The 26089-nt window shown below is 41.2% G+C and overlaps 1 protein-coding gene across 2 annotated transcripts; it reads right to left on the bottom strand.

Moving 5' to 3' along the window:
* Positions 1-363: 363 nt before the first annotated feature.
* On the bottom strand, positions 364-26089 carry LOC307270493 (NACHT, LRR and PYD domains-containing protein 3-like). Of its 2 annotated transcripts, XM_080054376.1 has the most exons (16): positions 25955-26089; positions 23007-23082; positions 22271-22381; positions 21799-21906; positions 21315-21431; positions 15199-15315; positions 14222-14335; positions 12291-12404; positions 10134-10247; positions 9143-9221; positions 8778-8982; positions 6888-8670; positions 3942-4112; positions 3614-3787; positions 1711-1757; positions 364-1571 (listed from the first exon to the last, which is right to left on the bottom strand). In XM_080054376.1, the coding sequence occupies exons 2-16, from the start codon at positions 23066-23068 to the stop codon at positions 1045-1047; spliced, it is 3843 nt and encodes a 1280-aa protein (XP_079910502.1). In that variant the 5' UTR covers positions 23069-23082; positions 25955-26089; the 3' UTR covers positions 364-1044. The 2 variants fall into 2 exon arrangements, with proteins under 2 accessions (XP_079910502.1, XP_079910503.1); XM_080054377.1 differs by lacking the exon at positions 21799-21906.

Below are 26089 nucleotides of genomic sequence, written 5' to 3'. Positions count from 1 at the left end.
GGACAGAAATGTTTTCGCCCCCCCCCTAAATTGAAATACTATTGAGAACCTGCTAATATTTATTTATTTATCTGTACAAAACCACTGTATGAGTTTCTGGCACGAACATTCTGCATACAATCACCTTATTATCAAATTAGATAACAAAAATGAGCTGAGATAACTTCTGCAGCAAAAAAATCAAAGTTCAGGTTTATTAGCTCAATTTGTAACATTTAAACAAGACTGCTCAGTCTGTGTGAATCTTGCGCTTGCTAGCACTTAAAAAGATTTAAAAAAAAAAAAAAAAAAAAAAAAAAATGTTTTGGTCAGTTGGAAATCAAGGCAGCTTGCGCCCCCCCCCCCCCCCCCGACAACCCCAGGAGGGCACGCCCCACCATTTGAGAAGCACTGCCATAGTGTGTGACACCCAACCCCTTGATGGGGTTGGTTGGTACCATGTGTCTGGGTGTCTTTGATAGTTAATTACTTCTTTATTAAAATAATTTGGAAAATGAGAGGGATACACATTTCAAGCCAACACCTTAAGCTTCAATTTAATGTAGGCTATTGATGACTATTGAAAGATGCTTTGGTGATGAGTAATTCACTCTTGAGTAAAAAGTGTGCATACCAACCCCGTTCTCCCCTACTGGTATATTTAGTTATTATGTTGCACCTTGGACTGGCCTCTTGCTTATATAGTATATATGTCTCATTGCTGGTTTTTTTCACTTGGAGGATCCTTCAATGTGACCTCACTTCTGCTGCAGTTCTGGGTCAGAATCGCCATAAAAGCTGCTGTTTTAAAAGTGGAGTCAGTGATTCTGTAGAACACTTGACAAAATCAGTGAATGTCTCCTCACGATTTGCTAACTTTCTGGTGTTAATACACAGCCTAGACTCTTTAAACAAAGGACTGTGGGCCTTCATAGGCTAGCCTTCAGGTTGTTGATCGTGAGGAGATATTCACTGTTTAAAAATAAAAAATAAATAAAATTGACAAGCATTCTCCAGAATCGCTGACTCCACCTTTAAACCACAGGGCTGGAAGTTGTCTCCCTCCTACAGATCACACAGAGACACTGAGGCACCAGGCCAGACTGTAAACCCAGGATACAGAGGCTCAGTGAATGTGGTGTAGAAGGTGTGGATGTGGATCAGTGAGTCAGAGGAGACTCTGTAGAAGGACAGAGAGCCAGCAGGACAGTCCACATACACTGCTACTCTGTGAGAGACAGAGCAGGAGATGGATGTGTCTGTGTTATTGTGATGGACAGAGTAACGACCACCATCAGAGCATCTCAGACTCCAGGACTTATCATTCTGTCCAAACCTGCAGTCATCACTGCCTCCTTTCCTCCTGATTCCTCTGTAACTCACTGATATATAAACCCCTCCACCCCACTCGACCTCCCAGTAACGGCGACCAGTCAGACCATTACTACACAGCACCTGAGGCCTGCAGTCAAATCTCTCTGGATGATCAGGATATGGCTGCCTCTCCTCCACCCATGTCACCTTCCTGTTGTTGTCAGACAGTTTGATCTCTCTGTTTACTGTGTTTGTGTCCAGTGTGAGTTCACAGGAATCTGATGGAGAGAAACATACACAGCAGCAGTTTATCATCAGACACCTGAAGGCTTTATTTCTTGGTTTGTGTCCGGATGTTTATTTCTATAAAGGTTAATGACAAATTTTGTCTCCATCAGTCAAACTGAATCCACTTACACTTCCTCAGACCAGGTTTTAACCTCTGCTCTCCACCGTGGTCCGTCCTGGAGGAAGAAACACAGTCAGAATGATTCTCTATCAACATGAGTCCTAATAGGCCAGGCAAAGTAAGGCATTTTGGGGCCAAAAATATAATGAATTGTAAAAGATTTTGTTCCAGCTCAGATAATTTCCATGAGGTGTCCAGAACAACATACTAAAAGTCCTAAGAAATCCTAGTTGAGGAAATATGTTTAATTCTCATCAATCCGAGATGTGTGCCAATAACGCGAGACAACAATACACCCAATGGGGCTATTTGTTTCCTTTACTCCTATCAAAATGAAACTTTACACAATGAAAGTATCCATGACAATAAAAAAAAATTGTATTACAAGTTGCTGTTAAACACGAAGCAGTGTTCCTCAGCTGTCAACCGATTACAATATTTAACTGTCAATAGTTAACTCGTGATTATTCGTAAATGAATTGCAAATTTTTTAGCTCTTCTAAATGTAGATATTAAAGGATATGTTTCAGATGTTTAGTTCTATTATCAACCAACAAATATAATTTATACAAAAGTATGTTTATTATTATTGCAATAATCCAAAGCAATGACAAAAACTGAAATGACCATTGGAAAGGCGGTGACGCAGTCCGGCTTAGACTGTGTTGGCACACAAACTTGGCCGGAAAGCAACACACACAACAACGAAAAAGAATCCCCACTAGAACCCCTCCGAGATGGCCAGCCCCTATCTCCCAATCCTACTACTGCATGTTCAATAATATACTGTATGTATGTATATGCACACTGAAAAATTAAATATAAAGGGAACACATAATCATAACAATGCAACTCCAAGTCAATGACACTTCTGGGACATCAACCTGTCCAGTAAGGGAGCTACACTGATTCTTAATCAATTTAACCTGCTGTTGTGTGAATGGAACAGACAACAGGTGGAACTGAGAGGCAATAAGCAAGACAACCCCTATACAGGAATGGTTCTGCAGGTGGTGGCCACATATCATTTCCCGGACCTAATCGTTTCTTGCTGATTTCTGGTCACTTTTGCATTTTGCCACTAGAGGTAGAGGCCAGTGCCCTCACCACTAGAGGCAGCATGAGGCAGTGTCTGCAGCCCACATAAGTTGCTCAGGTAGTGCAGCTCATTCAGGATGGCACATCAATGCGCGCTGTGGCAAGAAGGTTTGCTGTGTCTCCCAGCACAATGTCAAGAGAATGGAGGAGAGACCAGGAGACATACAGACAGACAGACAGACAGACAGACAGACAGACAGACAGACAGGCCAGTACACCAGGAGACGTGGAGGGGGCCGTCGGAGGACAACAACCCAGCAGCAGGACCACTATCTGCTCCTGTGTGCAAGGAGGAACAGGAGGAGCACTGCCAGAGTCCTACAGAATTACCTCCAGCAGGCCACTAATGTGCATGTTTCTGCTCAAACTGTCAGAAACAGACTCCATGAGGGTGATATGATGGCCTGACGTCAACAAGTGGGGCCTGTGCTCACAGCCCAAAACTGTACAACTTGAAAAAAGTTTGCACATTTAACGTTTATCTTTTGATTCAAGTTAGGACCTGTTAATCCTAGCATAAAGACCCGTTAGCAGAGCAGACTGTCCTGCTTGTCAGGTTCCCCAATGTAACAGTTATGCCACTCCTCCATAGTCAGGCCTCCCTGGAGGTCCAAGTTTACGTTTAACATTTCTGTTTGTTAGCTGAAAACAACTGTTACTTTGGTACCGTTGCTTCCTCATTTGCAGCTCTTGTCAAACTGAAAATCGACGTTATAGTCATTGTATACGCACCTATATCATGACTATAAACCAATCAAATCGCTTGACACCAAGGACAGCAGCAGTGTGTGAGCTATTGTTGTCTGTACATACCTGAGAGTGTCCAGTCTCCAGAGGGGACCGTCCCGTCCAGCAGACAGTAGCTCCACTCCTGAGGCTCCTGGATGGTTGTAGCTCAGGTCCAGCTCTCTCAGATGGGAGGGGTTGGAGCTCAGAGCTGAGGCCAGAGAAGCACAGCCTTCTGTTGTGACCAGACAGCCTGACAGTCTGGAGATGGATAAATATCAGGAATTCATTATTTTAGAAAATCATGTTAGTGGAAAAAATCCTACAGATGTTGACCTGCATTACCAACAAGAGCCTAAAGCTGAATGAGCAGAATTTATAAGATTAACAGTTAAACAAACAGTATAATTCTGACCTAAGTGTTTCCAGTTTACAGTGTGGACTCTTCAGTGCAGCAGACAGATGCTTCACTCCTGAATCCTGCAGGTCGTTGTTACTCAGGTCCAGCTCTCTCAGACTAGAGGAGGAGCTGAGAACTGAGGACAGAGCTTCACAGCTTCTCTCTGAGAGGTTACAGCCACTCAGCCTGAAGGAGAATTAGTGAACACAAATAAAACAATGTTATACAATTATTTAAACAATCAAGAACTATTGATTAGGGATGCGGATCATTTACCAGAAAATATGTTTTTAATGAAAATGGTATCGCTTAGGAGATGATTAGAGCTTGATATAAGTTAAATAAATCATACCATCTACTGGTATATCAAATGTCTCTCCCAATCAACTTTTATATTTTATATTCTCAAAATTCAAGCTTCTTGCCAAAAACAAAATGTTATTTTTCTTATTGTTACATCTGTACATAACATAATGAATTTTATTTAGAATAACTTTCCCTTCTAATCATCAGCTGTCTGACAATTTAATTAAAAAATCTTAACTGGAAAATGGATGCTTGCAGACGAGTGATTGGATTGATTGATTGTTCCTCACTACAATATAAAGACAAGACCAACTGTTAATTGTGTTATCCTGTAACCCTTAGGCCAGGGGTGTCCAAACTACGGCCAATAAAAAGCGGGCCGCGGGCCGCAGTCGGCCCGCGGACGATTTTAAAAATATAATGCAATATGGCCCTTTGAAATTTTTTTTTTTTTGCATTTCTTAGTTAACCCACTAGTGCAGGGGTGTCAAAACTGATTGATTGGCCCTTGGCACATTTTAAAAATATAATGTAATATGGCCCTTTTAATTTTTAAATAATCTAAATGCACTCATTATATTACAGAGAAATATGTCCCATAAAAGAAAAAGAGCACCAAGGCCATCCCAGAGGACCCTACATAATATTTAAATTTAAATTAATATTATTATGGAAAATCCATGTGTCCTTCTCCAATAGCTTCTAATTCATCTGACACAGTGTTTACATTTTTTTTCATACAAAATTCGTCAGCTTTAGCCTCTTAATTTCCCTCTCAAAGTGCACCAGATTCATGCATTTCACTTTAAAAACTTAAAAAAAATCTCCCGGGGGGACATACCCCCGGACCCCCCTTGGAGGGGCGGGATCTCGGCTGGCTACTATTTTCACCAAGCTGGACATTCGATGTAAAAGCAGAAAACTCTGGGTGTATTAATGGCATTTAACAAGAGGGGGGATGTATCTTTTTAATGTGCAAGTAAAGTGTTGCCGTGAAGAAGGATTACAATTTACGAAGACAGACACTATGAAACTAAACATCTGGGGCCGTATTCACAAAACATTTTAAGGCTAAGAGTAGGTCCTAACGTGCTGATTTAGGAGTGACTCTCAAAAATAAGGGGCGTTTCACTCCTAATTTTAGGACTCCTAACTTTTTTAAATAAGTGTAATTCACAAAGCATTTTAGCGCTAAAACTAGCTCCTAAATCTATGAAAAGCTAAGTCACTAAGAGTAAATCACAGACAGTCATTTGATGGTGTTTTGGAGAGATTTAATGCTATTGAGCTTTATAAAAGGTACCTTTAATAGCTGTAAGGGTTTAATGATCTTAGTAAAGCTATATTTAGAAAGTATAGACACATTTATATTTATTAAATGTATATAATAAAATATTTATTAAGTTCCTTTTCCTGCAGTTGCTTTGGGTTTACGATGCACTGAAAGTTACTGTTGGTGTCACGTTTGGGTTTAATTTCCTACTAGAGGCCTATTTGTGGCGCTTCGCAGCATCTCCTCCGTTCCACAGGTCCGCTACTGTATAGTTGCGCGTCTCGCCTTTTTCCTTCCGCATGCACTTTACGATTTCGCCGGCTGTTGTTTCTAAATGGTGAATTTCCCGGTTTGTCGTTGTCTGGCTATTGCTGCATAGTCCGCCGTTGAGAGAAATACAGTGACAGTGCATGGCGTGCAGCTCTTCAATGAGGATATTTTTTCCGATTCAAATAATTGTAAAATTTAAAATGAATAGACCTATGTGGCGCTATTGTAGGCTAATTGTGGAATAATGTGTGGGAAACCCTGCAGTATCTTGGTTTCATGTTAAATCAGTGTCACTTGTCATTAATTGTATATAAAAACTCTTTACTTTAATACAGCGACACGATATGGATATCTCCACAGTGTTTCTATTATAAATTCACTCTTAGGGACTCATTCCCTCTCAGCCAATCACTGTAGGCATAGAAAGTATGAACATGACATCATCCATAGCAACAGGGTCAACACCGCCCTCTAGTCTTAGCTTAGGAGTCCCTCCCATTCCTTAGTAAAAGTTGGTCTTATCAGCTTTGTGAATAGGTTTTAAGAAATTACTCCTTACTTAGAACTTTTAGTGCTCCCTAGGAGTACTCTTAGTGCTAAGATAAAATGTTTTGTTAATACGGCCCCAGAGCAGCTACATGTCCTGATAAATGTATTATTTTTGCAAAGTGGCCCGGCCCTTCGTAGATTTTTCTGTATGTGGCCCTCAGTAAAAAAAGTTTGGACACCCCTGCCTTAGGCCAATGTTTGTAACACCCCCCCTCTCCTGTAGAGGCATAAAGGGTCTCTGAAAATACTAGTCAGTAGGCAGTCCCTCATGGGCTGTCTCCCTGCAGGTTCTGAACCAATTTTACTCTGTGACTCTGTTGTTTTGTCTTATTGTATTATGTAATTAAATTCTTCAATTCTCTGTGAGTTTAGTCTGTGAGTTTAGTCTTCTATTACAGATATGTCGGAACATAGAATTTCCCCGACATGTAGTACTGATAGCAGTATCGATAAGCTCAAATTTGATTGATTTTCAGATTTTGAAGAAAGAGGAACCGAGTCCTTAATGGAAAAAAGTTTCAAGCCCCATCCCTACTATTGATATGTTTAATATGTCCACCTACAGAGCTTTGTTGGAGGCTTTGACCACTGGCAGCAGCCTCAGAAGAGCCTCCTCGGAAGCAGAGTATTTCTTCAGGTCAAACACGTCTAGATCTTTTCCTGATGGCAGTAAGATGAAGCCCAAAGCGGACCACTGAGCAGGAGACAGTTTCTCTGTGGAGAGACGTCCTGAGCTCAGGGACTGTTGGATCTCCTCCACTAGAGAGCGATCATTCAGTTCATTCAGACATTGGAACAGATTGATGCATTTCTCTGCAGAGGGAGTCTTCTCTATCTTCTTCTTGATGAACTGGACTGTTTCCTGATTGGTCAGTGAGCTACTTCCTGTATGTGTCAGCAGACCTCTGAGGAGCTTCTGATTGGTCGGCAGTGAAAGACCCAGGAGGAAGCGGAGGAACAAGTCCAGGTGTCCATTTGGACTCTGTAAGGCCTTGTTCACAGCACTCTGGTAGAACTGTGTCTCTGCAGATTCCTGGAAAGTTGTTTGTTCTTCTGACATCAGATTGACTCCAGAGTTGATGAACGTCAGATGGACATGAAGAGCAGCCAGAAACTCCTGAACGCTCAGATGGACGAAGCAGAACACCTTGTCCTGGTACAGTCCTCTCTCCTCTTTAAAGATCTGTGTGAACACTCCTGAGTACACTGAGGCTGCTGTGATATCGATGCCACACTCTGTCAGGTCTGATTCATAGAAGATCAGGTTTCCTTTCTGCAGCTGCTCAAAAGCCAGTTTTCCCAGAGACTTGATCATCGTCCTGCTCTCTGGACTCCAGTGTGGATCTGTCTCAGCTCCTTCATCATACTTGACGTTCTTCAGTTTGGCCTGAACCACCAGGAAGTGGATGTACATCTCAGTCAGGGTCTTGGGCAGCTCTCCGCACCATCTGGTCTTCAAAACCTTCTCCAGAACTGTATCAGTGATCCAGCAGAAGATTGGGATGTGGCACATGATGTGGAGGCTTCGGGATTTCTTGATGTGGGAGATTATTTGGTTGGCCTGCTCCTTATCACTGAATCTCTTCCTGAAGTACTCCTCCTTCTGTGGGTCAGTGAACCCTCTGACCTCTGTCACCATGTCAACACATTCAGGAGGGATCTGATTGGCTGCTGCAGGTCGTGTGGTTATCCAGAGGCGAGCAGAGGGAAGCAGTTTCCCCCTGATGAGGTTTGTCAGCAGCACATCCACTGAGGTGGACTCTGTGACATCAGTCAGGATCTCATTGTTGTGGAAGTCCAGAGGAAGTCGACACTCATCCAGACCGTCAAAGATGAACACAACCTGGAACTCTTCAAACCTGCAGATTCCTGCTGCTTTGGTTTCACTGAAGAAGTGATGAACAAGTTCCACCAAGCTGAACTTTTTCTCTTTCAGCACATTCAGCTCTCTGAAAGTGAATGGAAATGTGAACTGTATGTCCTTGTTGGTTTTGTCTTCAGCCCAGTCCAGAGTGAACTTCTGTGTTAAGATCGTTTTCCCAATGCCAGCCACTCCCTTTGTCATCACTGTTCTGCTTGGTTCATCGCTTCCAGGTGAGGCTTTAAAGATGTCTTCTTGTCTGATGGTTGTTTCTGGTCTGTGTGGTTTCCTGGATGCTGTTTCAATCTGTCTGACCTCATGTTCATTGTTGACCTCTCCTGTCCCTCCCTCTGTGATGTAGAGCTCTGTGTAGATCTCATTCAGAAGGGTTGGGTTTCCTGCTTTAGCGATCCCCTCAAACACACACTGGAACTTCTTCTGCAGGTTGGACTTTAGTTCACGCTGACAAACTTCAGAATGACTTCCTGTTTACAGTATAAATAAGATCAATGAGTAATTTAAAATGCAAAATATGTTTTTAGTATATGTCCCATTTCACCATCATGTTAAACCTTTAGAGGAATCCTCTTACTGCTCCACAGAAGGTCAGCCAGCTCCTTCTGCTTCATTCTCCTCAGGAAGTCCAGTGTGATCTTCAGAAATGCCTCTCTGCTGCTCCTACACTGCTCCTCATCCTCACTCTGACCCTCTAAGCATCCTGGGTAATCTGGGCTCAGAAGCTTCTGGATCTTCTTCAGCTCGTTCTTCACAAACGTGACGATGTTTTCCTCCAGCAGCTGGAACAGAAAATTATATGAACAACACAATCAAACTAAAATCATGAATCAAACATCAGATCCATGTTGGACGGACTGACAGTCCACCTGTCTAAAAAGTAAAACACAGATTGTATTATTGTGAACAGAACAGATGGAAAGTAGTTGTTCATGAACAGACCCTGAATGTGGAGTCCAGCTGTGTTTGATGCTGCTGGTCAGACCGACCACTGGGAACCTCTGAGATCTCCTGGTCGACTCTGTGGAGAAACCATAAAGAATGAGCTCATGTCTGGGGTTAAAGTTACCCCCTAGGGGCAGCTGGTGTCTGCAGAACAGAGGGAAGGGGCTGCTTGGGGCAGACAGAGAAGACGCAGGAATTTAAATATAATAGAAAACTTTGAAATCACAACAATTTCATAAATCCCATACATTTTATCAATGAAAAAATACACAAATTTCATAAATAAGTTCCCAATCAGTTTTATAGTTTAACATAATAAGCCTTGATAAACAAAATGTATATGTGTAGTGCAAATTGCACCAGTGCCTTGCACTTTTTTACTATTTTTATATTTTGTGTGTATACCTCGATGATGCTAACAAATTGTAAATCTGATATTATTCTTGGAAGAGTTTACCTCACCACTTCTTCTGGAACCTCATTCCAAGGTTTTACAGCACAAATTATATATGTATTTTTTTTCGCTTTTCAGAAAAGCGTGCTGAGCCAGAAGCACCAGTGTCTGGTGGTATCAAGACAGGCTGTACTGGGCAGCTCTCACTGTGTGAGTGTGAGGCAGGGTGGAAAGCAACATTAGTGCTCAGAGTTTTTCCATAAATTGTTTAAAAACAAATTTCATTGTGCTGTAACGGTGCATATGACAATAAAGCTATCTATCTATCTATCTATCAAAACTAGAGATCTCACAGTTATTTTTAAATCTTTACCTCAGATAAACACTCTAAATAATCTGCACTGCACCCAGAACACAGTAGTTACACTGAGCAGCTTTCAGATATGAGAATATTAGTGGTTTCACGATTCTTGCTTGTTTCTTTTAATAGCACAGACTACAAACACTTTTTATTAACTTCAGTTTAGCAGGAAACATGTCAATGTACTAAACGTTTGTTCTAGTCTGTAAACAAGAACAGTTAAGTGAGTTTACCTTTCTGACGCAGACGGTTGTTGAGGAAAATTAATGAGACCACCATATGAACGGTCACTCTTCATGGACAAACAGCTGGGTCCAGGTCCAGGAGAGTCTGGTCTCTGATGGATCCTGGTAGAATAATACAGTTATGAACACAACACACACACACACACACACACACACACACACACACACACACACACACAGAGCTTTGAGAGTGAATAATGACGGTGCAGTGATTTGAGTCATGGACAATTAGAGATCCTCATGTCACCTCTGAGCTTTGGTCTGGCCCCTATGTTCCTGTATATTTACACTTACCAGTTCAATTTCTTGTTAACAAGTACAGTACAACTATTTAGCCAATCACATGTCAGCAACTCAATGCATTTAGGCATGTAAACCTGGACGGGACAACCTATTGGAGTCAATGCGGAAGAAAGGGGTTTTAAGTGACTTTGAACATGGCAATGTTGAGCGTGCCAGGAGGGCTGGTCTGAGTATTTCAGAAACTGCTGATCTCTAGGGCTTGCAGAGAATGGTCCGAAAGAGGAAAAATATCCAGTGAGCGGCATTTGTGTGGAGGTAAAATGCCTTGTTGAAGTCAGAGGTCAGTGGAGGATGGGCAGACTGGTTCGAGATGATAGAAAGGCAACAGTAACTCAAATAACCACTCGTTACAACCAGGGTATGCAGAATACCATCTCTGAATGCAAAACACGACCAACCTTGAAGCAGATGGGCTACAGCAACAGAAGCCCCTATCAGGTGCTACTCCTGTCAGCTAAAAACAGGAAAATGAGGCTACAATTCTCAAAGGATCACTGTTACATTCCCATGTAGTTTCTAACATGCACTTGTGTCTACTGCCTCTAGATCATCGGCTCCACCCTCCTCCACTCCCATACCTCTGTTGCTCCCAAACGAGGCCCACCTGGGAGCCTAATCAAGGCATGCTTATAAGAGGAGCTGCATGGCACTCTCCTCTCTCTCTGCTCTCGGCTGCTACCAGTCCCATGTGCTGCTCCCTGCCGAACACTGTCTGCTGTGGCCTGCTGTCGTCTGCCACCTGAACTACTGCTATCATCTGCTTAGCAGTCCCGTCCTGTGCTAATTCTGTGGTGAGCCAGGAAGCCGTGTAGGGGAGGCCTGCCTTTTTGTTTATTCCCCCTTTTCTCCTGTTTTGTTTGTGGCTAGGGAGGTAAGCACTTGTCTTTTGTTTGACTGTTAGGAAGAACCTTTTTTGTTTAAAGACAGGGAACCAGTTTTGTTTGTTGTTTTGGCTTAGGGGTCTCCCTGACGTTATAGGGCTTGGCAATAAACACTTTTACTTTTGAACACTTGACTCCCTTTTATTTTACGGATCTGGTCTATGTTACTCCCTTACCCCTAGACCTCATTAGGGACGTAACAATCACCAATATTGGACAATAGAAGATTGAAAAATCATGCCTGGTCTGATGAGTCTCGATTTCAGTTGCGACATTCAGATGGCAGGTTCAGAATTTGGCGTAAACAACATGAAAGTATGGATCCATCCTGCCGTGCACCATCAACCATGCCATGTTCAAAGTCACCTGAACCCCCTTTCTTCCCCATTCTGAAGCTCGGTTTGACTTCAGTACATTGTCTTGACCACGTCTAAATGCATAAATGCATTAAATTGCTGCTATGTGATTGGCTGATTAGCTTTTTGTTTTTACAAACAATTGAACAGATGAACCCAAAAAGAAGCCTGTGAGTGTATGTTCTGACCTTAGTCTTGTGTTAGATAAAGTCAGGTTGTTTATAACTGAGATAGTCAGTACTGGAGACTAAGATCGCTGCAAAGTATGTTTGTCATGACTCACACCCTGATGAATTGTTGTGGTTTGTGTGTTCATGTAACAGATATAGTTTACTATGATGACTGAAGCCTGGACTGACATTTTTCAGTTATTACTACAATCAACTTGATGAGTGTGTTTTGACTCTTGCTTGCAAGCATTACAGATCTTAATTATTGTCTTGAACATTGCGTCATCTGGTATTTAACTGCCAACTCTCATCTGAACTAGACAAGCAGAGTTTCAGTTCTACAACACTTTTTATTAACTTCAGTTTAGCAGGAAACATGTCAATGTACTAAACGTTTGTTCTAGTCTGTAAACAAGAACAGTTAAGTGAGTTTACCTTTCTGACGCAGACGGTTGTTGAGGAAAATTAATGAGACCACCAAACGAACGGTCACTCTTCATGGACACAAAGCTGGGTCCAGGTCCAGGAGAGCGTGGTCTCTGATGGATCCTGGTAGAATAATACAGTTATGAACACAACACACACACACACACACACACACACACACACACACACACACACACACACACACACACACACACACACACACACACACACACACACACACACACACACACACACACACACACACACACACACACACACACACACACACACACAGAGCTTTGAGAGTGAATAATGACGGTGCAGTGATTTGAGTCATGTACAGTAAGAGATCCTCATGTCACCTCTGAGCTTTGGTCTAGCCCCTATGTTCCTGTTATGAAAATTAATATTGTGTGAATGTATATTTGTATACAGTAGGGGAGAACGGGGTGAGGTGAGACATCGGGTAATGTGAGACACCCCCTGTATCTAGGCAACGGAACACATTTTTGGTCATGTGAGATATATGTTTTCAAGCCCCTCTCATTTCCCCTTGGCCATGAAAGAGAGGACCTCATGGTGGTGTTGTAAGCATGTTTTATTCACAAAAAACATCTTTTTTGCATGTAAAAGTAAATTTTCTCGCAGTCAACTGAATCAACTGTTGTGCCAAAGCAAATTGATTCAGGTAGAAAAACTTCTATCATACATGTCGATGAACTGCCAACATATGAAACCATGTGATGCTGATAACTGAAGATTAGCCTGAATTGCTGAGAGAGGTAGTTTGTTCTCAAATTGTGGCAGTGGGGTAAAGTGAGACAGTGTCTGTGCCCTCTTTTAATGAATCCATTATATTTGAGGTAGCAAGGAGACTAGTTTGAATATGACAAAAGACAATGTGGGCTGGAGGTGGGGGTTGATGGTTGAAGGGGTGTCAGCAAGGGCATGGTTTGGCAGGTATGTATCTGGGGGACAGGAGAGTGACCTTTAACATCAATAAAATCTAAGTAATATGTCTTCATTCAATGAATGATCCCAATAAAACAAATGCAGAAAAATATTAATCAAAGACTCAAAAGATGGAAAATGACAGCTGGGTCTAGTCCTGTGTTCTGAGTCCCAGGCTGTTCTAGCTGGTTCTGATTGTTCTTTGCTCTGACCCCCAGACACTAGCTGGCTCTAAGGGTCCTGTGTTCTGACCCCCAGACTGTGTTCTAATCTAACTGGTTATATCTTTCATTTGAATGTTAATTATTGAATATGAATTATATGTTGTATTTGATCAGAGTTACTTTCAAGTGTTTAGAAAAATGTTTTGCTTAATTGACATAACCCCATGATCCTGTTACTAGTCCGACATTAGTTTTTGAATATTTGGTTTTCAAGCTAGCTGTCAGGATTGTAACTGTTACAATTTGTGTTGGTATGGTAGTTTCAGAGTGGAAAAAGTAAGTGGATCAGTTTACCCCCTTGATTTCTCTGGTCTGTCTGAGACCAGAGAAAAGTGAGGCACAAGACAACTTTTTTTTAAACAATCATATTTTCACTGCCCTTTGTCTTGAATAAATTCTGCTAATGCCCATTTCTAGGAAACATCCTGAATTAATGGGAAATGTGTAAATTTGAGTGATATATAATTTTAGTTTGCTTAGAGGGGAGCAAATGCAAAAAGTGTCTCACATTACCCCATTCTCCCCTATATATATTTTATTGCCATAAATTGTGAATCTTCATACAAGTAATCTAACTGTCAAGATGTTCTGACCTTAGTCCTGTGTTAGATAAAGTAAGATTGTTTATAACTGAGATAGTCGGTACTGGAGACTAAGATCGCTCCAAAGTATGTTAGTCATGACTCACACCCTGATGAACTGTTGTGGTTTGTGTGTTCATGTAACAGTTTACTACCGTACACAAGAACATTGAAGTGAGTTTACCTTTCTGACGCAGACGGTTGTTGATGAACATCACTGAGACTCTGATACCAACGGTCACTCTCATAGGACACAAAGCTGGGTCCTGGTCCAGGAGTGTGTGGTCTCTGATAGATCCTGGTAGAATAATACATGTGTTATGAACACAACACACAAAACACACAGACACAGACACAGACACACACACTCACACACACACACACACACACACACACACACACACACACACACACACACACACATGGGACAGTCAAGGCTGTTACATACTCGGTGAGAGGAAAGAGCAAAGTTCTCGGTGACAGAGCTGCGAGAACTCAAGTGCCGAAGAAAGTTCGGCCCGGACGATGCGTCGAGAATAAGCTGCGAGAACAGCTGAACAAGAGCTGCGAGAAGAAAGTGACGTAATTTTCTTCTCGCAACTCTGTCAACAATAACTTTGTTCTTTCTTCTGGCGGAGTATGTAACAGGCTTTAGAGATCCTCATGTCACCTCTGAGCTTTGGTCTGGTCGCGATGTTCCTGTTATGGAAATTAATATTGTGTCTACTATATGTATATTTGTGTGTATATATATATATATATAATATTGCCATAAATTGTGAATACAAGTAATCTAACTGTTAAGATGTTCTGACCTTAGTCTTGTGTTAGATAAAGTCAGGTTGTTTATAACTGAGATAGTCGGTACTGGAGACTAAGATCGCTGCAAAGTATGTTTGTCATGACTCACTATGATATACCCTGATGAACTGTTGTGACGTTGCTAAAGTTCCTGTGTTCATGTAACAGTAAATAGCAATAACTATCTTAATTATTGTACTTGAACATTGTTTCATCTGGTATTTAATTGCCAACTCATCTGAACTAGACAAGCAGATTTAGTTATACGACACTTTTTATTTACTGCAGTTTAGCAGGAAACATGTCAATGTACTAAACATTCATTCTAGTCTGTAAACAAGAACAGTTAAGTGAGTTTACCTTCCTGCCGCAGACGGTTGTTGTCCATCAAAGTTAATGAGACCACCATATGAACGGTCACTCTTCATGGACACAAAGCTGGGTCCAGGTCCAGGAGAGCGTGGTCTCTGATGGATCCTGGTAGAATAATACAGTTATGAACACAACACACACAAACACACACACACACACACACACACACACACACACACACACACACACACACACACACACACACACACACACACACACACACACACAGCTTTGAGAGGGAATAATGACGGTGCAGTGATTTGAGTCATGGACAGCTAGATACCTCTGAGCTTTGGTCTGGCCGCCATGTTCCTGTTATGGAACTTAATATTGTGTGGATGTATAATTGTATATATATATATATATATATATATATATATATATATATATATATATATATAGTGCTGTCAAACGATTAAAATATTTAATCGCGATTAATCGCATTAATGTCATAGTTAGATTAATCACACATTTTTATCTATTCTAGTCTAAATGTCCCTTGATTTATTTTTGTCCCATTATTTTTTCTCATTGTAAAGCTCTTTTCACAACCATTCTCTACACCCTTGTAATTCAGTGTATTTCTTCTAAAATATCATAATTTCCAATTCAGTGCAAATAGACAACAATGTAGACCCCCCCCCCCCACCCCTTGAACAGCATATACAAACATAATTGGAACTTCCTTTTTTACTTAAAAACCAAACCATAAAACAAAATAGGCTATAGCCTATAAACAAATGAGTATTGAGGTGTTTGCTGCCTAAATGTTTTGGGAGTCGTTCATCCACGACTTATTTCAGACTGTTTGTGGAGTGGACACACCATACAGTGTGCTGGTGGTTGGTATGCCGCTGCAGCAGCCGAGGCTTAAGTCACCCTTGATAGCGAAAATTGAAGTGAAAATGAATGACTTGCGGCTGCCACTAACGTCCATGGAGGTGTTGGTGTGTGCGCAGGGTTATAAGTAAGACTTCTGAAAATGAAAAGCTTTCTTTTCTGTTCTTTTTCCGCGTAGTCCCCGAGTCACACGCGGAAGACTAGTGAAGGTCGCGCAGCTGAGCTAGGAAGTGCTAGGTTCTGATTTCTGCTTCAAAATAAAAGTCAGAATTGACTTGACGTTTCGCCGTTTTGCCAGTTAAATGATTTTAATGTGAAATTACGCTGTAGGACATGTTCCGGTTGACTTAACAGTAACTTAACTGAGAGCCATATGAATAGTTTGTGGTGTTTCAGTTGTTCTAACATTTCTAGTTGATTCAACAGCATGTGAAAAAATCACAACGTTTCCTAGGCCATGAATAAAAAAATAAAAAAATAAATTGACGCCGTTAAAATGGTTTTGCGTTAACGCCGTTAATAACGCGTTAAATTGACAGCACTAATATATATATATATATATATATATATATACACACACACTCACTGGCCACTTTGTTACGCACACCCTTTCAATTACCTGTTTACACATATAACTAGCTCAGCCAATCACATGTCAGCAACTCAATGCATTTAGGCATGTAGACCTGGACGGGACAACTTGTTGAGGTTGAAACCGAGCAACAGAATGGGGAAGAAAGGGGGTTTAAGTGACTTTGAACATGGCAATGTTAAGGGTGCCAGGAGGGCTGGTATGAGTATTTCAGAAACTGCTGATCTACTGGGATTTTCACTCTAAACCATCTCTAGGGCTTACAGAGAATGGCCCGAAAAAGGAAAAATATCCAGTGAGCGGCATTTGTGTGGACGTAAAATGCCTTGTTGAAGTCAGAGGTCAGTGGAGGATGGGCAGACTGGTTTGAGATGATAGAAAGGCAACAGTAACTCAAATAACCACTCGTTACAACCAGGGTATGCAGAATACCATCTCTGAACGCAAAACACGACCAACCTTGAAGCAGATGGGCTACAGCAGCAGAAGACCCCACCAGGTGCTACTCCTGTCAGCTAAAAACAGGAAACTGAGGCTACAATTCTCACAGGATCACCAATATTGGACAATAGAAGATTGGAAAAATCATGCCTGGTCTGATGAGTCTCGATTTCAGTTGTGACATTCAGATGGCAGGTTCAGAATTTGGTGTAAACAACATGAAAGTATGGATCCATCCTGCCGTGCACCATCAACCATGCCATGTTCAAAGTCACCTGAACCCCCTTTCTTCCCCATTCTGATGCTCGGTTTGACTTCAGTACATTGTTTTGACCACGTCTAAATGCATAAATGCATTGAGTTGCTGCCATGTGATTGGCTGATTAGCTATTTGTTTTTGCAAGCAATTGAACAGGTGTACCTAATAAAGTGGATGGTGAGTGTATATATATATATACGTATATATATATATATATATATATATATATATATATATATATATATATATATATATATATATATATATATATATATATATATATAGGCCTATGTATAAATATATATTATATTGCCATAAATTCAAGATTCATGATTTTATTAGTGTCCCAAGAGGGCAAATTGGTTCACAGCGAGGAGAGGCGACAACACATAACAGTACAAAACAGTGACGGACGCAAACATCACAACATGTACGCAGGCCTGGGCACTATAGTGCAAAGTGCAAGAATCAGGGAAAAACCAACACAACACAGTCAGTTCCTTTCCCTCCACAGATTAAGACGGGCCACGCTGGGGATAGAGTCTTACTGTACTGCAAAACTCGCCCGAGATATGACCAGGGGCTGGTTTCCCGATAACGTCCTCTCTTAGCGAGCTACGAAGACTCCTACGTTATGACTTACCAAAGTTGTTTACCTCTGTAGTCGTGGTTCCCGAACGGTCTCTTAGGAGAAGCACTCCTTACGTCGTTCGTACACTGCTGAGATCGATTGCTCAGAGTTCGATTTTCCATTTCCTGCTCATTTCATGCGCAGCTGCATGACAGCACTAGGCTATATTATAAAACGTATTGCAGTCTTTGCGAATAAAAGATTGCTAGAAATCCTTCAAGGCAGAAACATGTATTTAACACTAGAAGCGCCAGCGTTCTCTTTATATGCTGCGTAATCAAATCTACCCGTGCATTTCTAGTGTAATATAAAGTCATAAATTAGTTTGTTTAACCATCATCTGTGTTTTGGACCTCTTGTTTTATAATCTAAGTATCTTTAAGAACACTAATCACGTTTCGTGGTGGGTCAGTAAGGAAACTGAAAGTAGATAGGCCTATAATATCACCAATAGCCTATATCAATAAAAACAGACGGCCAAAACAGCGTCCAAATGAGCTAAAATCCTAAATACAATAAACAGTAACATGGTACACTTATTTTAAGGTAAGCTTTAATTGATTATTAATAATTTTTTTCACACGTTTACATGTTTTGAGGCGGAGGATCCGACAAACTCTGCCCGGCTGCTGTCAGCTGAGCTGGCTCAGCTGACAGCTCCGCAGTGTGTGTCAGCTGAGCCAGACGAGCCGTGTGGAACACAGTTCGGAGGTTCTCAATAGTATCCAGCCCCGGAGACAACATACTACCATAGCCTATACTGATTTCAAAAAATATATAGAAAATATAGAAACAGCGGAGGAGATTAAGATTAAGATTGTTTCCAGCAATTATTTTCTTCATGAATGTGTGGCAGTTCCATGCGCAACAGGGATGTCACTTGTGTCCGTTTTACGCATGGTGCATGGTGCTTTAACGGAAGGATATGTGGGGGTCTGTATCTCTGGCGATGCCACAGCGATCGCAGGGACTTTCACTTGTGTCATTAAACTTATACATCTGACTGTATTTCATATCAAAGGGACACAGCAATGACTGTATTAAATATCAAACTGATAAAAACGATCCGACTGCAGGCTATAGTGTATCACGTATAAAGTATTTTCACATTGACGGACATCGCATCCATTCAGTTAATGCAAGTCAGTTAGATGACTAAAAAGTACTTGTTCATATAGTTTGAACACTTTGTGAATGGTATTCTGCTAAAATATCAAATAGCCTACTTTAAATATACGTGATATGCAATACAGTTGGATCGTTTTTAACAGTTTGTTATTAAATACAGTCATCGCTGTGTCCGTTTGATATGAAATACAGTCAGATGTATTAGTTAAATGACACAAGCGAGAGCTGAAACACCCCTACGGTAGATCTAAGAAGGCTCCGAGGGCGCTCCAGACCAACCTTACCAACGTATGACGTACGAAAGAGATTCGTAGCAAAGAACGTTTCGGGAAACAGGCGAAATGTTAAGTAGGAACTCTACGTAGGGGCTACGAATGACGTAGCGTTAAGAAGGCTCTAAGAAGGCTTCGGGAAACCGGCCCCAGAGGATTCGGGCTCTTAGTAAAGAGTGTTCCCGCTCTGAGAAGGCAGACCAGGGCAACATTCTCCTACTGTTATCCTAGCTCTGACAGTTAGACACAGGTCATACCGTCATAAAATAAAATAAAATAAAATAAAATCATAAAAACATAAAATAAAATAAAATAAATCAAACATAAAATCCTAGAATCGTAGCATCATAAAGTGCCAAGATAAAGTGCTATGTGGTCAACAGCAAACAATCAATAGCAGCAAAATAAAGTGCAGAGTGCCGTTAGCAGCAATGCCCACAACAGCAACAATAACAACAGTACAGTACCATAAACACCATCAACAATATAAAAAAATCGAAAACCCAATCAACAATAGCAGCAGCTATCTGCTGCTGGCAGCATTGGTTGCTCGAATCGAGGCAGGGGCAAAGGAAAACTTATATCTATTTTTGGTGGTCATAGGGACACACTGGCGACGGCCAGATGGCAACACCCTATATTCAGAATAAAGAGGGTGGGCACTGTCTTGTCGTATGGACCTAGATTTTTTGAGCAACTGTTTACAATAGAAAGGATCAAGGCCTACAAACTGGATACCAGTGATTTTCGCAGCAGTTTTTACTATTCTCCCAAGAGAACTGTTGTCCTTGGTAGTGAGGTTACCGTACCAGCATATGCTAGAGAATGAGATGACAGAGTGAATATAAGCGCTGTAAAACAATTTCAACAGGCTTTTGTCAACATTGAATCGAGCCAAAAGACAGTAGAGGCGTTGCTGGCCTTTCTTGCACAACATTTCAGTGTTTGCATTAAATTTCAAGTTATTGTCAATGATAGTGCCCAGATATTTATAACTGGACACGATTTCCACTGGCTAGCCACAGATGACAGTGTTCTCGGTGGGATGGGGGCCAGATCTGAAATCTATACAGAGCTCTTTAGTTTTTGAGATGTTAAGCTCAAGGAACGCATCGTTGCAGCAGGTCAGGAAGTCCTCTGTAACCTGGCTACTGCGACAGTCATCAGTATATAAAATAAACGAGAGCAGAGAGAATAAAAGAGCAGAGAGAACACAGCCCTGTGGCGAACCAGTGGAGGTGGACAGAAGGCTAGACACTGTTGTGTTCACCTTAACACTTTGGGATCTTTTAGTTAAAAAATCCAGTACCCAACCCACTAAACAGGGATCTAGGCTAAAGATGTTAACTAGTTTCTCAACGAGAACATGGGGCTGGATCGTATTAAAAGCCGAGGAGAAATCGACAAAAAGTAGCCTGGCATGCTTCTTACTGCCCTCAAGGTGTTTAAAAAGCAGATTGAGAAGAGTATAATCTTCATACACGTAATCTAACTGTCAAGATGTTCTGACCTTAGTCTTGTGTTAGATGAAGTAAGATTGTTTATAACTGAGATAGTCGGTACTGGAGACTAAGATCGCTGCAAAGTATGTTTGTCATGACTCACTATGATATACCCTGATGAACTGTTGTGACGTTGCTAAAGTTCCTGTGTTCATGTAACAGATAGTTTACTGTAATGACTGAAGCCTGTACTGCTATTCTTCAGTCAATTCTACAGTTCCCTTGATGAGTGTGTTTTGACTCTTGCAAACATTACAGATCTTAATTATTGTACTTGAACTTTGTGTCATCTGGTATTTAATTGCCAACTCTCACCTGAACTAGACAAGCAGATTTTCAGTTCTACGACACATTTAAGTAACTGCAGTTTAGCAGGAAACATGTCAATGTACTAAACATTCATTCTAGTCTGTAAACAAGAACAGTTAAGTGAGTTTACCTTCCTGACGCAGACGGTTGTTGTCCATCAAAGTTAATGAGACCACCATATGAACGGTCACTCTTCATGGACACAAAGCTGGGTCCAGGTCCAGGAGAGCGTGGTCTCTGATGGATCCTGGTAGAATAATACAGTTATGAACACAACACACACACACACACACACACACACACACACACACACACACACACACACACACACACACACACACACACACACACACACACACACACACACACAATCACAGCAGTGCTGATATAGAGCGACAACATGCTCCCTCTCGTGTGCTATTGCTTAAGTAAAGATCTTAATTATTGTACTTAAACATTGTGTCATCTGGTATTTAATTGCCAACTCTCATCTGCACTAGACAGCTGATTTTCAGTTCTACAACACTTTGTATTAACTGCAGTTTAGCAGGAAACACGTCAAGGTTCTAAACGTTCATTCTAGTCTGTTTACAAGGAGAGATAAGTGAGTTTACCTTCCTGCCACAGACGGTTGTTGATGAACATCATTGAGACCACGATACGAATGGTTACTGTTTGAGGAAAAACTGCTGGGTCCAGGAATGTGTGGTCTCTGAAGGAACCTGGTAGAATAATACATGAGTTATGAACACAAAACACACACACACACACACACACACACACACACACACACACACACACACACACACACACACACACACACACACACACACAGCTTTGAGAGTGAATAATGATGGTGCAGTGATTTGAGTCATGGACAGTTAGAGATCCTCATGTCACCTCTGAGCTTTGGTCTGGCCGCCATGTTCCTGTTATGGAAATGTAATATTGTGTGGATGTATATTTGTATACTGTATATATATTCAGTTCTACAACACTTTTTATTAACTTCAGTTTAGCAGGAAACATGTCAATGTACTAAACGTTTGTTCTAGTCTGTAAACAAGAACAGTTAAGTGAGTTTACCTTTCTGACGCAGACGGTTGTTGTTGAAAATCATTGAGACGATACGAACGGTTACTGTTCAAGGACGACCAGCTGCGTCCAGATCCAGGAATGTGTGGTCTCTGAAGGAACCTGATAGAATAATACATGTATTATGAACACAACACACACACACACACACACACACACACACACACCAACCTGGTATCACGCCGAGGCGTCACATCCAGACGCATGGACCGGCGGCTCTATTTCACGCCTTGCCTGACCAGGGCGGCTCTATTACACGCCTTGCCTGACCAGAGCGGCTCTATTACACGCGCACCTCCCGCCGTCTAAATGAATGGAGGAATAGTCTAAATGAACGGAGGAATAGTCTAAATGAACGGAGGAATAGCACCAACAGGGGCCGACATGTTCTCCCAGCATTTCAATACTATCTAGCTGCAGCCCCCTCGGTGGTTAGGGTTAGGGCAAGGGGACAGGGAGAGGTTAGAATATAGATAAAACATTGACGGAAAACCGCGGCCGCCATTTTGACTACGGGAGGTCCGCGACCGCGGCGGCCATCTTGACTACGGAGGTGCGCGTGTAATAGAGCCGCCCTGGTCAGGCAAGGCGTGTAATAGAGCCGCCGGTCCATGCGTCTGGATCTCACGCCTTGGCACACACACACACACACACACACACAGCTTTGAGAGTGAATAATGATGGTGCAATGATTTGAGTAATGGACAGTTAGAGATCCTCATGTCACCTCTGAGCTTTGGTCTGGCCGCCATGTTCCCCTCCCTCCTCTCTGTCCCCACTCTGATCCATAGCAGAGCCCACACCTTCACACAAACACAACAACATGTTAATTCATTATAACAAGCTTTACATCACAGGACACATCAGTTCACTGTCACTAACAGGAAACAAACATTCAGGGCTGACAGAACCTGGTTGGACCCTAAACTGATAGTGGATTATTGGTGTCCCTCTCCCTTTCCTAATGGAGGCCTACCACACAGAGCTACAGTCATCATTCAAGACCCTCTCCACCCCTCTCAACACTAACCCTCTCACAGCCTGTTCTCCCTCCTGCCATCAGGGAGGAGATACAGGAGCATCCCTTGCAGATCCAGTAGGATGCTGAACATCCAGTCTTTGTTCCCACAGACTGTAAGGATCCTGAATGGACTGTCCCCCCCTCCCCCCCACACACACACAATCTGGCTTTCATGTCATTTTCTGTCAGACATTCGCACTGTCATGACCTCCTGATGGCGAAGGCAAAAACGCTTTCTGTCTTTGAACGTGGCAGGATTGTTGAGCTGCTCAACCAAGGCCTCTCAAGACACGCAGATTAGATTTTGTTCAGGGGTATATATTGTTTATGATCCATTTGGCATTGAGTCTGATACTCTCATACTTAAAATTAGTTCTTCACTTGATCTTGAGATGTTTTGTCATCATCACAGAAACTCAGTCAGTGTCAGATAAATCACAAATCAGATCAGATGGTGTAGTTCCACTATCAGTCCACTAGATGGTGCTATTGACATTCAAAGTAAATCACCAGCAGATATGATGTGCATTATTTAGCTGTTTTAAAAATACTCATGCATTTTCCATAAAAACATTGACATGGATGCTATTGAGGAAAAAAAAATAGTAATAAGAGAAAACATGTGTCGTATTAATTCTGATGCGTCACTGGATCACATAATGTGGAAGCTTCTGAAGAAAAATTAGGTTTTTCTATTAAAATATCAGTTAAAATGTAATGAATTACACTTCATCAATCAAAACCAAGAGTACCTATTTGCAGACCCATGGGGGAAACCATTGAAAACGGAGCTCCACCGGAAATAGGATGGGGCCACGCCCCGAACTAATTTCATTGGTCAGAATTGTACGCCCCAAACTCAGTTCAATCGTTCATTGGTCAAAAGCGTTGTCCCTCCCCAAACGTCATTTCATTGGTGGAAAACCATGAACTCTCAATTTCATTGGTTTAGAAGACGATTTGTAAATTTGACAGCTATAAGTGCCGGTACATTTGACAGCTTCATTCAATGATTGTACTGTAAAGTACACACACACACACACACACACACACACACACACACACACACACAATAATAATGTGGGGGTCACTGAAAGACACAAATCACATAAAAATATAAACTCTTATAAATAAAACAAAAAAAGTTCATGTGAATTTTGTATTTGTATTTTGATGTGTTTGCACATTTTAAATTAGTTATTTATTTTAATGTGGTGGCACTTTTTGTGTTTCATTTATAAGAGTTGATATTTGTATGTGATTGACCTACTCGTGATGATTGTGAATTAAACAGACGGATTTCGGAAGATGTACACAAAGCTTCGTTGCTTCATTCATCTTCTACCTCAACATCTACTTTTTACCACCGTCCTGGCCACTTGGGACCCTTAACAAACTGACGTATTTTACTGTGTACTAGCACCATAACCGGTGGAAACTGTGTATTATTATTCACCGCTAGGTGAACTCCGGCAGTAAAACAAAAAGAAGAAAACAAATTCAGAGTAGGTTACAATTCTGACCAATGAAATGAGTTCGGGGCGTGGCTTCCGGTGGAGCTCCACTTTCCCCATGGGTCTGCAAATAGGTGCCTCTCATCAAAACTAGTGTGCTACATGATCCCAATTTAGTATAATTAATATGGCCAAGTCAGCGTAATTATTGAAGATAAGTATTTTATTGACGGTGAACTGACCATGTGGTTATTATAAGACTTAAAAGGTGCAGTGTGTAATATGACATCATCAAGAAAGTTATACAAAGTTCTAGAATGCAACACTCCCTGGGTAACCCCACCCCTTTAGAATAATAACAGAAGCTACAGTGGCCTTCAAGGACAAGAACAATTTTAAATTTTAAACAATGCACCTGATGACATTCCAACTATGACACTTTCAAGATGGCTGCACTAGGCCTTGGTCCAAAATATGTAAAAATATGGACATATATGAGACCCTTTCTAAGGGAAAAAATAATAATTCAAAAGAAAATTTTCAGCTATTATGCACTAAATTAAATGTACTTATGGATATTATAATTACTTTCTACAAAATCTGCTAGGAAATAAAACCCACAATTCTACACACTGCAGGTTTAATGGGACATTTTGTCATTAAATGGCCCTTAAAGGTCCTACATTTAAATCTGACTCATCCTTTCTTTATACTTGTTTCACCACCAATAAATCACAAGCCTTTCATGCAAAATGTTTCCACAATAAAAGCAGCTCAGCCAAAATGATTCAAGGTGTGGGACCAGTTCAGACACGCCCTGCATGTTTCACTGATGTCGTAAGCTCAAGTTACAGTCAAACTGCTGTTGATTCCACTAACAATACTACACAGAGTTGTTTCTAAACATATTGTACTTTTTTTTAAATACTTTCTTTTTAGATTTTTATTTTATTTAAAGAACACAAACAAACAAGTGAAAAAGTGAACACACAAACTAAAGACAAAATAAAATAAATTACTAACATTAAGTCATTGTTTTTTTAACTCAGATAGAAACTACAGCAAATTTCAAATAGATGTTAAAACACAGCCATTCAGCATCAATAAACATTTAAACAGTGACACAGCACAATGTGATCAAAGTGATCCTGATGATCAGACATTATATATATCAACAGGTTTCTGTGGGAGGATTCTCACCTGCTGAGCTGACTTCAGGTCGACTTACAGACACTTTCCAGCTTCATGTGGAGGAAACACAGAGAGAAGACGCTGCTCATTTCATCCATCAGTTCCATAAATCCTGTCTAAGTGTGATCTAAGGACACAATCACA

The sequence above is a fragment of the Ammodytes marinus genome (assembly GCF_949987685.1).
Source record: "Ammodytes marinus genome assembly, contig: scaffold_138, whole genome shotgun sequence".
NCBI classification, from domain to species: Eukaryota; Metazoa; Chordata; class Actinopteri; order Uranoscopiformes; family Ammodytidae; genus Ammodytes; species Ammodytes marinus.
Note: the sequence above shows the minus strand (reverse complement) of the source record. Positions and strands in the feature narration are given on the sequence as shown.

Bases quoted from the DNA above. Each gene is read 5' to 3' on its own strand.
- LOC307270493 (XM_080054376.1), bottom strand. From the start codon at position 23,068: ATGGATCAGAGTGGGGACAGAGAGGAGGGAGGGGAACATGGCGGCCAG. The intron at 3,788-3,941 runs GTCAGAATTATA...ATCCATCTCCAG, and splicing joins TGTAAACTGGAAACACTTAG to ACTGTCAGGCTGTCTGGTCA. The intron at 1,758-3,613 runs GTATGTACAGAC...TTCTTCCTCCAG, and splicing joins TGGAGACTGGACACTCTCAG to GACGGACCACGGTGGAGAGC.